The following is a 12,411-nucleotide window of genomic DNA, read 5'->3' as shown; positions in this document are numbered from 1 at the left end:
AACTCAAGGCTCCCAGCCCTATTCCTGAGGCCATCTTAAAGCTACAGCAGCCATTTCTGGGCATAAAGCAGATGATTAGGGGGAGAAGTATCATCATAAAACCACCCCAAGACATGATGTCCATATTTTCTTGCTCCTCTTATGGGATAATGACTTTGGGATAATGTCAATGTTTTTCTGTATGGATTTTAACAGTACAGTCTCTTCCAAAACTCTCTGTATTTTGGGTCTGATTAATACCTTATTTTTACACCTCTTCAGTGTTACTGAGGTCTTACAGCATTGAGTTAAGATTTAACCTGGGTGAGTATTACTATTTGCATCATATAAATATACAGAAAAACACAATAAAACACTACATCTTGCCAAAAACTTGCCATATAATTGGGTGATGTTATGAAGGGTGGTGGCTTGGAGACAAACTAAAGGGCATAAACATGTATGCCTCTGTGCAAGATAACATAAGAGGAAGAGAAATCTTCTGCTTCTGTCAATTGTTTTGATGTCAGTTAATTCCTACAGTACCATTCAAGACAGAATGTTTCCTGCAAACGGTACTAAGTCAAAGGCTTTTTGTTTGTTTTTAACCTGCTGTTTATTTATAGAAGTGATAATCTGTTTTAGTGCTCCTTTACATTAGTTAAAATGGAATTTTTCCAGCTCTGTGAACTGTAAGTGAATGCTCTTGCTATCATACTTTCTCAGTCATATAGAAAGGGCGGAAGAGGCAAAAAAATTTCTGAAAATACCATAAGCTTCTTCTTGTGAATGCTCTTTACTCTTTTGACATTGTTTGTCATAGCTATTGGAACAGCTGTACCTTCTGAATAATTGGGATAGTTCCCTGAAGGAGGCTGTATAGGGTGAATATGTAGAAAATTTATAATAGTCAATTTAGTTTGCAAGTCCTTGCTCTCTGGTTCTGTATAGCTTCTCTTCTGCCTTGTTAGACTTCATAACATGAATGGATAATGAGTGATTTTGTCATATTCATGTTTGTTTGTTTAGTTGGCCAAGTATCCTTCCCAGTAAAGAAAACTGAAGTGCAAGAATAGCTTCCTTTGTTCAACTCAAGATACAGGCATGCCATTCCCATCAGGCCCATTACTGGCAACAGCCTGCTTCAAGACCCTACAGGTTTTAATATTTATCTACTAGGAAGGCAAGAGAGATTCTGATTTCATAACCATAAATAGACCAGTTATTAGACCCCCCCTACCACTTCCAGCTTCTGCCAAGATTAGATAGATAACATGACCAGACTGTTGGGTAGCTGCAGTTCTCTTATTAGGGATATTGCTTTAATTCTCTTATATTATTAGGTTCATCTCTTCTTCATTTTAAATATTATCTTCTTGACTGCACTGTGAGTCACAGCATCTTAATACAGCCATACTTCAAGGCCAAGTGAAAGTCAGATTTCAGATAGACCATTTCAAACCATGCACACTTACACATCTCCCTTACCTTCCCCTCACATCTACCTCCACCCCAGCATTTATAAATATTCTGATTTGAAACGAATTTTTGTGAGTTCTTTTTTTCCTGTCAGGCCTCATACATTATTATATTTATTACTACATTTCTGTGTAAGTGAAAGCCTTACTTGTTATTACTAAACCTCGAATTTTGGGCACATAATCATACCATATCATTGTTTGAGCTATGAGGATACACAAACATCCTCCTTAATGGAAAGTAAAATTTTCAGGGCAGTTCTACAGCAGGTATTAGAGAAATTTAAAAAGTGGACTATTGATATGACTGATCAGAGGTACTACACCTGGATTACAGTGCTATGCAGGAATGGGTTTAGTAGTATTTGAGAGCAAATTATTTTCTATGCAAGATCAGTTGTTCTTGCAGCTGTCCTGGGGATTGTTGGAATACAAAATACTGCCACTGGAGTGGCTGGACACTTGATTTTTGTAGGTCTTCAGATAAATGTCAGTGTCAGCACAGAGGAGTGACTTGGGTCTGTGCTTACAAACCCCTTCCTCTATGACAGAGGAAATGTGTCTTTAGAAAATGCTTTGTTCCTTCTCATCATGTTTTAAGTGTCAGCTCCCTCCATCATGGCCTGCCACACTTCAACTATTTCATTTCCAAATTCCTTCTTCAGAAATTACCAGTAGCTGACCTGCTGAGACTAGGTTTGTAGGGTATCTAACTCTCTATACAGGCTAAAAATAACACTGCATTTCCCATGTGATATTAATAATTTAATCACAGAAAAGACAAGTGTTCCACTTTGCGCTACTGGAATTTCACAGTAATACAACACTGAAGAATTCTGAAAACATCATTTCTATGGTTGTTTAAAATCACGGTTTTCATCCAGTTTTGTAAAAATGTGTAGCAGATTTTCCTCAGCTACAAAATTTACCTGAAGTTTTCTCTTTTTCAGTTTCAGTGATGTTTCACCTTTATTGTAATGAGCAGCACTACAATATATGGTCTCAAAATGACACTGGCAGTTAAACTTGGTAATGCCAGGGAAGAAAAAATATAAGTGCAATAATAAGTTAAATGATGCAAGCTTCAAAATGTTTCCAGTCCTCATCATTTTGCTTTAGCTTAGATTTGGGAAATACTCAACAAAACAGCAGCATTTGATAGTAAAAGTCTTCCTGCAATAGTTTTAATCTTTATTTGTATTGAGTACGGTAACAGTGCCACCAAGTGACAATTTAGAGCAATCATGCTTCTTAGTTCCCGTAAATATTTCAAACAAAAGCATTGAGAATGAGGGCTGGAAAATAGACTTCTGACCAAAGGTTATGTGGTTAAACAGAAATAAGACAAACTATAAAATAATGTAAATTATTCCTGGGAAGAATCTGTGAAGTCTATGAATTAATGTAAGATCGTTGGTTCTTCCTCATCTGTAATTTTTAAATATGGTTCTGCATCTGCTCCCTCCTTTGATCTACTAAAAGACAGAAATCTATGAAAAATCAGGTTTTGGCAATTTATGACACTCATGAATTTAGTTGCTTTTATTCATACTGAACAAAAATTGTCAATATGCTCAGTCTTTAGCTAACCATGCCATAAAATCACAATATTTGATTGGATTATATTTGCCAACTTTAGTAACACAGAAAGGTGTTCACAACTTTATTCCTCTGGTGTATATAAACTGCCTCCTTGCCAGCCAGTATTTATACAGAGCTTGTGGCCACCCATGTTTTACATTGCCCACTTTACAATTTAGTGTAACATATACGAGTTTGTAGAGATCTATGGTGTTCCTTGCAACCCTTAGTGTGGAAAGTTAAGCAAATCATCCCCATAAACCTGCTCTCTAGTAACATGTCTGCTGTAGGAGAGGATCCTTGTGCTTGAATGTACTTACTGTTTATCAAGTGTTATACATTCATAAAATTCATCTTAATGTGGGCAGGTTTCCCTCTGTATATATTCAGAAAGTCTATGACAAAGTATCTTTTCTTTCCTTTGGAGTAAGAATTTTATAATATCTTCTTGATATATTAATATTATGGGGCTGATAGTATACTATTCTGTGAGACAAGATTTTGTTGACATTGTGCTCAACTCATAAATTGGTGATTGGCTACAAATTAGCATCTTGTACATTTTGATTTTGCTGCGCTGTGTGCTCCTGTGTTTCTGTAATCAGTAATTGCCATGTCTGTGATTCACTTGGCCTTTTCCAGCAGCCAGGAAAGCAGGAGGGTAGTATTTAGCACAAAGATTCCCGCAGCAGCTTCAGATTCGGCCATCACAGGTTTTGGGTTGCTCCTACAGTGCATTACTGCCAAGATGCATTTGGGACAAATGTTTTGCAATTCATAAAACATTGTGTCTTGCCCCTGTTCTGAGGATTAATGACTCTTGAGTACAGCATAGCCAGGGAGCAAGGGTGAAGGTCGGCTCCAGTTTTGAGCACTGCACTGAATGCAGCCATGTAGTGCTGCTGTGCCTTTGCTATTTTGCCATGAATCAGGGGAGAAGGAGATTGACTTACAGCCAAGAACACAATTTCATTTACTTCCAAGACTTGCGTACAAAGGGAATGAAAGCCACTTTGTGAGCTAAATTCAGAGCTGCTCTAATGGCTCCATTATCCAGATTAGCTCATGACCTAGGGAAAAAGGATGTGTTAAGTATAAAAATAAATCCAAACTTGCTGTGCATTTGAAATACATGTTTGTTTTGCTGATCTAGTGCTGGTGCTGGAATAGATGGGAGGAAAAACCTCCAGAAAGCTCTGTGCAGATCCAGCTTTTTTTCTTAAAATTGTTTTTTTATAATAATGACATTCCTCTTTATCATTAATTCAGCAGATACATTAAATCACAAGATAAATTGCAGCAGCTAATACAGTACATAGTGAAAAAGATGGAACAAAAGCAATAAAAACTATAATGAGTATTTCACTTGACATGTCCCTTGGGTATTTTGAGGAGTAAAAAAGATGTTTTGTAGGTTGTCACAATGACAGCAGAATGAACAGAGCATTTATTGCTTTTAATTAAGTGTAGTATGGTTCACTTATATTAGTAAATGACAACTAAAAATAAATTACCAAGAGCATTTTCCAGGACTGGCTACAGAGGACAAGATGTTGCTGTTGCTTTATAACAGGTATAAAGCCAGGTTGATTTCATTTACTGCAGAATTGCCCTTTGTACAGCTCAATCTCATAAAACATAAACTGGAGCTGTGAAAGGCAGATTGCCTAACTATTCCAGTGGCTTCGTATATTTCTGGAACAGTTTTTAGTAACAACAAAAGCCAGTACCTTGGCTGATACTGAACGTTCTGAAAGAAAGAAACTCCTACCCTGTGCTGCCTTCCCTGCAGCACTAGCAATTGCACAGAGATTGAGATCAACTCACTGTCAGACCAAAAAATAACTTCACCAAATAATTCTCCATTAGATGTTTTTTTTCCTATAATTTAAATTACGTAATGAAGTATATTATTCTAATTATTAGAATAAAATGTGTACACAATATAAAAAACACAGGTGTGGTCTCTAATTGCTTCATTAACACACTGTAAACCTTTCTTTACTTCCTTCCCTTCACAATTTAGATGTAAAATAAATCCACATTATTTAAGTCTTGAAATTCCATAAGTTCAAATGTTAACATTTTCCAAAAATCAATAAAGAGTGAATTCTGATACACTTTCATGTCCTTGTTTTTGTTTACAATTTTATTTGTAAATTTTAATTCCAGGTGATATTTTTGAATAAAATTTAACATTAATTTTTAGACATCCTTGTTCAGCTGGAAGGATATTTTGAGCAGTAAAGTATGTCCATATGGAGCCTTACTTGAAAAAAATTACATGGGATTCCAAGATCATTGTCAATACATTTACAGATTTTATACCTTGCTCCCTGGGGTAAAGGTGGCAGTGCTCAATGGCTGCAGAGCAAAGTAATATAATTTCAGAAACATAGGAAATTTGTAGGAGACGAGAAAAACAGATATTCTCACATCTGTTCATCAAGATTTTTCACCAAACCATTGGTAAAGAGTAAAAATAAATCATAGGTTGACAGTATTTTTCTTGTGGTAGTATGTAAGTACATTAATATGAGAAAGAAATTTTTTCCCAATTATGTGTTTATGATCCACAGCATAGAATCTTTACACTCCAAAACACACTTTACATTTCTCACAAAAGTACCTCCTTTGGAGAATTATTTAATAGGCCATTTGTTACTATATCCTACCAGTTGTTTACTGACATCCAGATGGATTTCACTAACTATGTCTTTTGCCTAGAAAAATCAGGTAGCAAGTAATAGGTTAATCCAGTGTATCAGTTCTTTCATTACCCAAGACTTCATTTTCTTCCAGTAACCTCTTCTGTCCTTTACCATTGTTCCTATCTTCCACTCACCTTTTAATAAGTTAACCTTGAAAATTTTACTTGAAAATCCCTGCTGTGCTGAAGCCAGACTAAAAGGCCAGGTAGTTACCAAATAATACTTTTCTCTTTCTTAAGATAAATTCTTAGTTTTCTTATAATTATAACATTTCAATAGTCCAATCATAATATACCAACCAACCATATATTTTATTAAAAATCTGAACTACCAGTCCTCCAGTTTCACATGGGTGATTCTTATTAAGAGTATCAAAATCAAGTTTGTAGAAATAGTTAAGGAGAGCTATAAAATTCCATAAAATATATAATTTGTGTGCAGTTTTTTAAGTCTCTTCACTTCGGTTGTTCATAGAAAACTATTTCTTTGTATATATATTCCTATGCATGGTGATGATGTTCCTGTTTGGTTCACATCACTATCTTAATAGAGATTTTGTTAAGATAATTGAAAGAAGCTTCTTCATCCCTAAACAAGAAAGATTTTCATCCATAATACAACTACTTTCCAGTATGACTAATCGCATGCAAGAGGCTAAAAGTCATAGTGTAAAACTACTTTTTAGGTGGCCAATATTTGTGGAAATATATCAGTCAATCTTCATTTAAATACAGGTATCATTTTGCATGTACAAGAAGCAAAATATATAGGATAACACATATAATACTCCTTATTTGTCTACATTTTGTGAATTTCTGCTTCCACAGGATGGAGTTTCAGCATGGGCTCTGCCTACCAGTTCCACAGCTGGCGAGTATTTGTGATTGTCTGTGCACTGCCTTGTGTCTCTTCTGTGGTTGCCCTCACCTTTATGCCGGAAAGCCCACGGTTCCTGCTGGAGGTATAACTTCCCAAATGGTTTCTATATTCCAGTGAAAATTATTTCAGTTTTATATCATGACTTCTACCAAACAGGCATTTAGATCATTCAGGGACTATAGGTAGCAACTCAATTTGTATGTATGTTGCACTTCAAAGTTTTGTTCTAACATTTAGGTTGGAAAACATGATGAAGCTTGGATGATACTCAAGCAAATTCATGACACAAACATGCGTGCTCGTGGTCAGCCCGAGAAAGTCTTCACTGTGAGTATTGCTTTTAAAGCTAATCACCTATCACATCAGCAAGCCTCCTGACTGGTGAGGTCTGGACAGCTTAAGCAATCAATATTAATTCTCTAAATGGCTAAGCCAATTTTTGGCACTCTAAATACCTAAATAAAAAGTATTGTGAATTCCTACTGAAATTGTTATATATAAAACGTCTGCTAACAAATCAGCCTTTGGCCAGGATATTCACGGATGTATAAAGCCACAGCATGATAATTTTATCTGGCGTATCAAGATAGTTAATAGATTCTACCTGTGTTTTATTTGTTAAATTTTGACCCTCAGTAGGCACATAGTCCAAATTAGTTAGCTGTTGTGTCTTTAGGATTTGGAATTTTTCCCCATTCTTATCAGGTAACACAATGGTTTTAAAAACTACATGTTCATTTCTGTGAAATAGTAATTCCAAACATTTACTATTCTCAAAATATCTTGGAGGCTCAAATTCATTTTGAGGCTTAATTATAAAATCCCATTTAAAGTGTCGATGGGTTGTTTCTATTGGAGTAGAAATTGCCAATTCAAAAATAGAATTTTTTATGGCATTTTTGTTGTTTTTGGTGACTATACAAAACAATCTTGTCTTCTTGGATACAGGGAAGTATCAAACAGCACGTTCTTGCTTTGAAATCCAGTTGGCCTCTCCAGTTTGTGCAGTGCAGTGGCAGTATGTGCACCCTCAGAGCCATGTGTGGGATGTTTTTCCTCTTCTAGAAGCTTTCTTCTTATTTTAACGCACATGTAACTCAATTAAGAAATCCTCTTAAAGGTTCTGCATTTGCAGGCAGTGTTGAGGAACGACCATCTGACCACATAACTTATATTCCACCGAGATTTGCAGTTTGCTGCCTTGAATGTAGTTTCTATTGCTTCCATTTAAACCTTTCCACAAAGAAGCTCAAGAATTCCTATATTTAACTTGAAAGAAAGCTGGTTAGCACATTTACCATGTTAAATCCACATTTTGCTACACTGGTGACCTACCCCTAATCCCACCTAATCTAATATTTTATCTTCTGATTTAATTTATTAGTAAAGGGATATGCCTAGCACCATACAGCTATGGTGTAATTTCACAATTGGCTCTTGCTGATCTGAGCCGCTTTCAGACAGAATATGCCTGCTCCTGGTGACTCCAGGGGTGTTTTTTTTTCTGCTACTATTGATATTCATTGACTGATTTCACAGTCAGCCATAGTGCTGACCCTGTCTCCCTTTAGTATTGGTTTAAGCACACGGAAGAGGAACAGAAATGTGCTAGGAGAAAATGTGGGCGAAAGGATAAACCTCTCACGTCACTTTGACGTAATTGTAATCACGTCCCAAAGCAGCTGTCAAGAACAAAGCAAAGCACATGCTTGTTGTTTCCAGCTCTTGTGCTCTAACAAGCCTTTGTCTCTATGGTTGTTAAAATGTGACGCTCAGACACTTTATCTACAGTCACTTTTGTAAATTGGTCAGACATTAATTTTTCCATTTTCTGCCTTGAGCATTAGGAAAACTCTGCTCCATATATCAAGTTGAGACTAGAAATACTGCTCTGTGTGTCAAGGTTAGACATATATAGAAGTCCCTATTTTTAGCTCACATTAAAATGATTAGAAAATACATCATTCTCTTATTTTTGTACATGAGCACTTCATCTCATAAAACCCAGAAAGCAAAGATCTTATGCATAATTTTTTGACATATCACTTTAGGTTTTTTTTCTGTGAGTCCTCAATATTGTGACATTTTGTCTCACTAATTTATTCATATACTTCTCCTAAACTGTCTATACTCCTCATTTGCTTATCCAATGCCATTCTATGATTTATGCTTTACTATTTTCCTCCACTTAATGTTGTTAGTTACATCAGACACACTTTGATAGTAGGTTTTCTGACTCTATAGACAATGTAACTTTTCTCAATTACACCTATACTTTTAGTGTCATTTTCTTTTATGCATTTTCCTGAATTATATTGATTTCATCTTTTTCTTGAAGCTTTTTATTTCCCCCGCAGGTTACGTTTATTCTTGTTACTGATCTTATTGGGGGGATTATCTTCAAGCCTTTAGAAAGAGATGGCATCAAATGACAAGTAGTTGGGTTTAGAGTTAATCCAAAATGGAATATTCTGATTCCTGAATTAATTTAGAGGGTAGATCTTGAAGAATTTGAAGAATTTATCTTGAAAGCAGTGACACTAACAGACATCAATAAATGAATAGTATCTTCAATCACAGAACTACCAAAGTTAGATGTTTATGTACATGCTTTATTATCTTCCTGGGTTTTTTAAATACCTATTCATTAAATCTCTTGGTTTAAATATTTAAGTAAAAAAAATCAAAATGCATCCTTAAAATCAAAATTTTCTCTACTCCTCTATTGCCACGTATTGATTCCTTTTCCTGCAAATATTTCTCTTTGCAACAAGTCTTGATTTTTTAAAATTTAAAACATTGCATATTTCTAACCATTGCTTTTGAACAGAAGCATCATTTTCATTAAAACAGGTTTTCTTTTCTGGGTTTGGCTGTTTTTTCATCCTTCATACACTGACATGCTGAATTTGCATGTTCCAGATGGACTATTATCCTGACTCAATAGGACTTTTCATATGTTAAAGAACCACCAAGGCCAGGGAACTTTTGTCCCCAGCCACATGCAGTGGTCCCAGGACACATATGTTTCCCTCAATCTCCACAGCTCCGAGTCAGGTGCCCAGTACAGTGAAAATGCTGTCCCTCAACCCACAAGAGTGAGGTTCAAAAGGCATTCCTTTTCTGCCCAGAGGAGTGGTATGTAAGGATTTCTGTATGTAGGAGATACCAGATAATTTTTGAGGACTTGACTCAGTCTTTTGCATAACATATTTCCATTAAATTAAAAGCAATTTAAGAAAATCTTGAGATCAGTGCAATGATGTGGACAGGATTATTGGAAGAGGCATGACAGGAAGTTTTCAGGCTTTTGATAAAGTCATGATCTGGCAAAACAGCAAGCTGTAGTACTTCAGAAATGAGGGTAGTTATACCTCAAGCTGTTTAGTGGGCTTTTCTGTGTTCTTGTTCATGGGACGAGGCTGCTGTTCCATCTCAAACAGTATACATCTGTAAAAGCAGTGGGCTCAAAACTTGACCTTTATCATCAATATTGCCATTCCCTGATGTCCTGTAATCCACTGTGATACATTAGAGGTGAGGGCAGGGGTTGTTCTCATTCTGTTAAGAAGAAACAGAAACTATGTCTAACTTCTGGAACTGCAGCCAAACACTAAATATGCAGTCTCTTGCTCTCTCCTTCCTTCTGTGTAAGTCCCTTTCTCTACTTTATTAATTTTCTTTCTGTTCTTGACTCATCTGCTTTTAAAATAAATTGTGGATGAATACACTGCCTTTTGTGATATCATTATGAAGCTGGGACTGGAGCAGAAACTAAAAAAAACCCATACATTAGTATATGTTTGTCAGGTCCTGTGTCTGGAAAGACCATGGTTCTGCCATTTAATTTTCGTTTTTTCTTTCATTCTTTTTTTTCTTTAGATTCTTTTTTTTTTTTTTACTTTTACTCTCTTGTGTAGCAGAACCACATCCTGGTTCTACTACACAAGAGAGTAAAATTAAAAATTAGGTTTGTAGGATGCATTACATTCTCTGTCACTGGTAATTTTCAGTATTTTTCCCTGATGTCCATCTCATTTCACTTTAGATAAGTACGTGATTGTTCATAACAGCAATAATATGCATGGTTCCAGATAATTTTACCTAACTTCTTCTCTCTTCATTAAGTTCTCTGTTTAACACTAGAAAAAATAACAAAATAATAAAAGGTTGTCCAACTACTAATTCATAATATTTTGAATACTTCTGTTTTCATTGTTGTGTCTTTAATCAAACTACTTTCAACAATGTTGTGATAACAAGTCTGAAACAATTTGAAAGCAAATTCTGGGCATGGTGAACTGGTGGATGAAATTAATGTTTTATCCTTTGTGGCATTGGGGATATATGCAACAACTCTCTAGAAGAATATGGCAGAAACAGCTTACTGTAGCCAGAGAAAATGTATTTCCTGCATGCCTTGGGCATAGTTTTCTGAAACTGTTACATCCATAAAGACTTCAGAATTACAATGTGTTAATATTCCTTTATAAATCTATAACATGTCTAGTGTAGACACAGGTTGAGTATCTGCTTATTTTTAGTAGATGGGGTGTAATAAACCCCACTAATACTTCTCTGTAGGGAGTTCATGATTCCAGAACCTACAAACATTTTTGTTCTGTTTTTATTTCTAGGTTACCAGAATCAAAACACCTAAACAGATAGATGAGCTCATAGAAATTGAGAGCGATACTGGAACTTGGTACAGGAGGTGTTTTGTCAGAATCCGCACAGAGCTGTATGGTGTAAGTAACAGCATCTCTGTTCATTCTGTAATTACCTTTTAATTAACTTTCAGAAATTAGATGGATTTGCTGAGCTCCTGCTGTTGATAGCTGCAATGCTACATTTTCCATGCAACTGAGAGAATCAGGAACCAGTGTAAGGTTGTGGTTTCCTGACCCAGAAAAAATGCAGGTGCATCATAGAGCTTTATCCCAGCTTCAGAGGAGGAAAATGCTGCATTGGTCCTCACAGAAGTGATGGCTAATAATTACATGGTGATATTCATAAACAGCACAAAATAACTATGTATTGAGAATGTGGATCAATATATATGTATGGAAGGAGGTGACACAGGAGTAGATGAAAAATTATCAGGAGGAAAATGAGGCAGCTACATTAGTTAAAAATTATGAATTCATTAATAAACTTTGTACATTAATGCCTTTATAAGGCATTGTATCTGCATGTATTTTGTAGGTATTTCAAATGTTTTACCAGAAAAATATTTTAGAGCTATTTCAGATTTTAATACAAGCTTGCTGGGACTGTGCTTCTTATCCTTTTGTTAATTTTTCTGTAAAACCAAAATTACATAGTATCTTTGAGCCTTACAACAGAAATTGAAACAGTCCTCATTAATTAATCTTTTAAAAGTTCAAAACTGTCTTTTCACAGCTATTAAAAATCTGTCATTTCAAGCTCTCTAGAACTATAATGAAGTGTTGTTAAGCAAGGTTTGTCACAAAATTACTTTGTTAGGAAAAGTCACATTTTCCCCAGGGAGAAGAAAAAATTCCAAAACCTGCCTACTTTTACAATAACTGACCAAAAATGGAGCACTTGAAGACTAAAATATTATTATTTGGCCATTGTATTACTAAATCAGCTTTCAAGGAGCTGCAGCTTGGTTGGCTCACATCCTTTCTTATATCACCAGACTAGACCCTGGGTCAGAGTCATCACTGCATGATATGTGTTGGGACCTCTGAGAACAGACTCCTCTCCTCTCCTCTCCTCTCCTCTCCTCTCCTCTCCTCTCCTCTCCTCTCCTCTCC

At 35.7% G+C, this 12,411-nt stretch overlaps 1 protein-coding gene across 1 annotated transcript in view; it reads left to right on the top strand.

Moving 5' to 3' along the window:
- SV2C (synaptic vesicle glycoprotein 2C) overlaps positions 1-12,411 on the top strand; it is an 88,532-nt gene that overhangs the window by 55,585 nt on the left and 20,536 nt on the right. The window contains exons 6-8 of the mRNA XM_005427284.2: positions 6,577-6,710; positions 6,866-6,955; positions 11,266-11,376. Of these exons, the coding sequence (XP_005427341.1) occupies positions 6,577-6,710; positions 6,866-6,955; positions 11,266-11,376 (335 nt within the window). The remainder of the gene's footprint in view (positions 1-6,576; positions 6,711-6,865; positions 6,956-11,265; positions 11,377-12,411) is intronic.

This window comes from Geospiza fortis, unplaced genomic scaffold (genome assembly GCF_000277835.1).
Source record: "Geospiza fortis unplaced genomic scaffold, GeoFor_1.0 scaffold201, whole genome shotgun sequence".
Classification (NCBI taxonomy): Eukaryota; Metazoa; Chordata; class Aves; order Passeriformes; family Thraupidae; genus Geospiza; species Geospiza fortis.
This window is presented reverse-complemented; position numbering and strand designations above follow the sequence as displayed.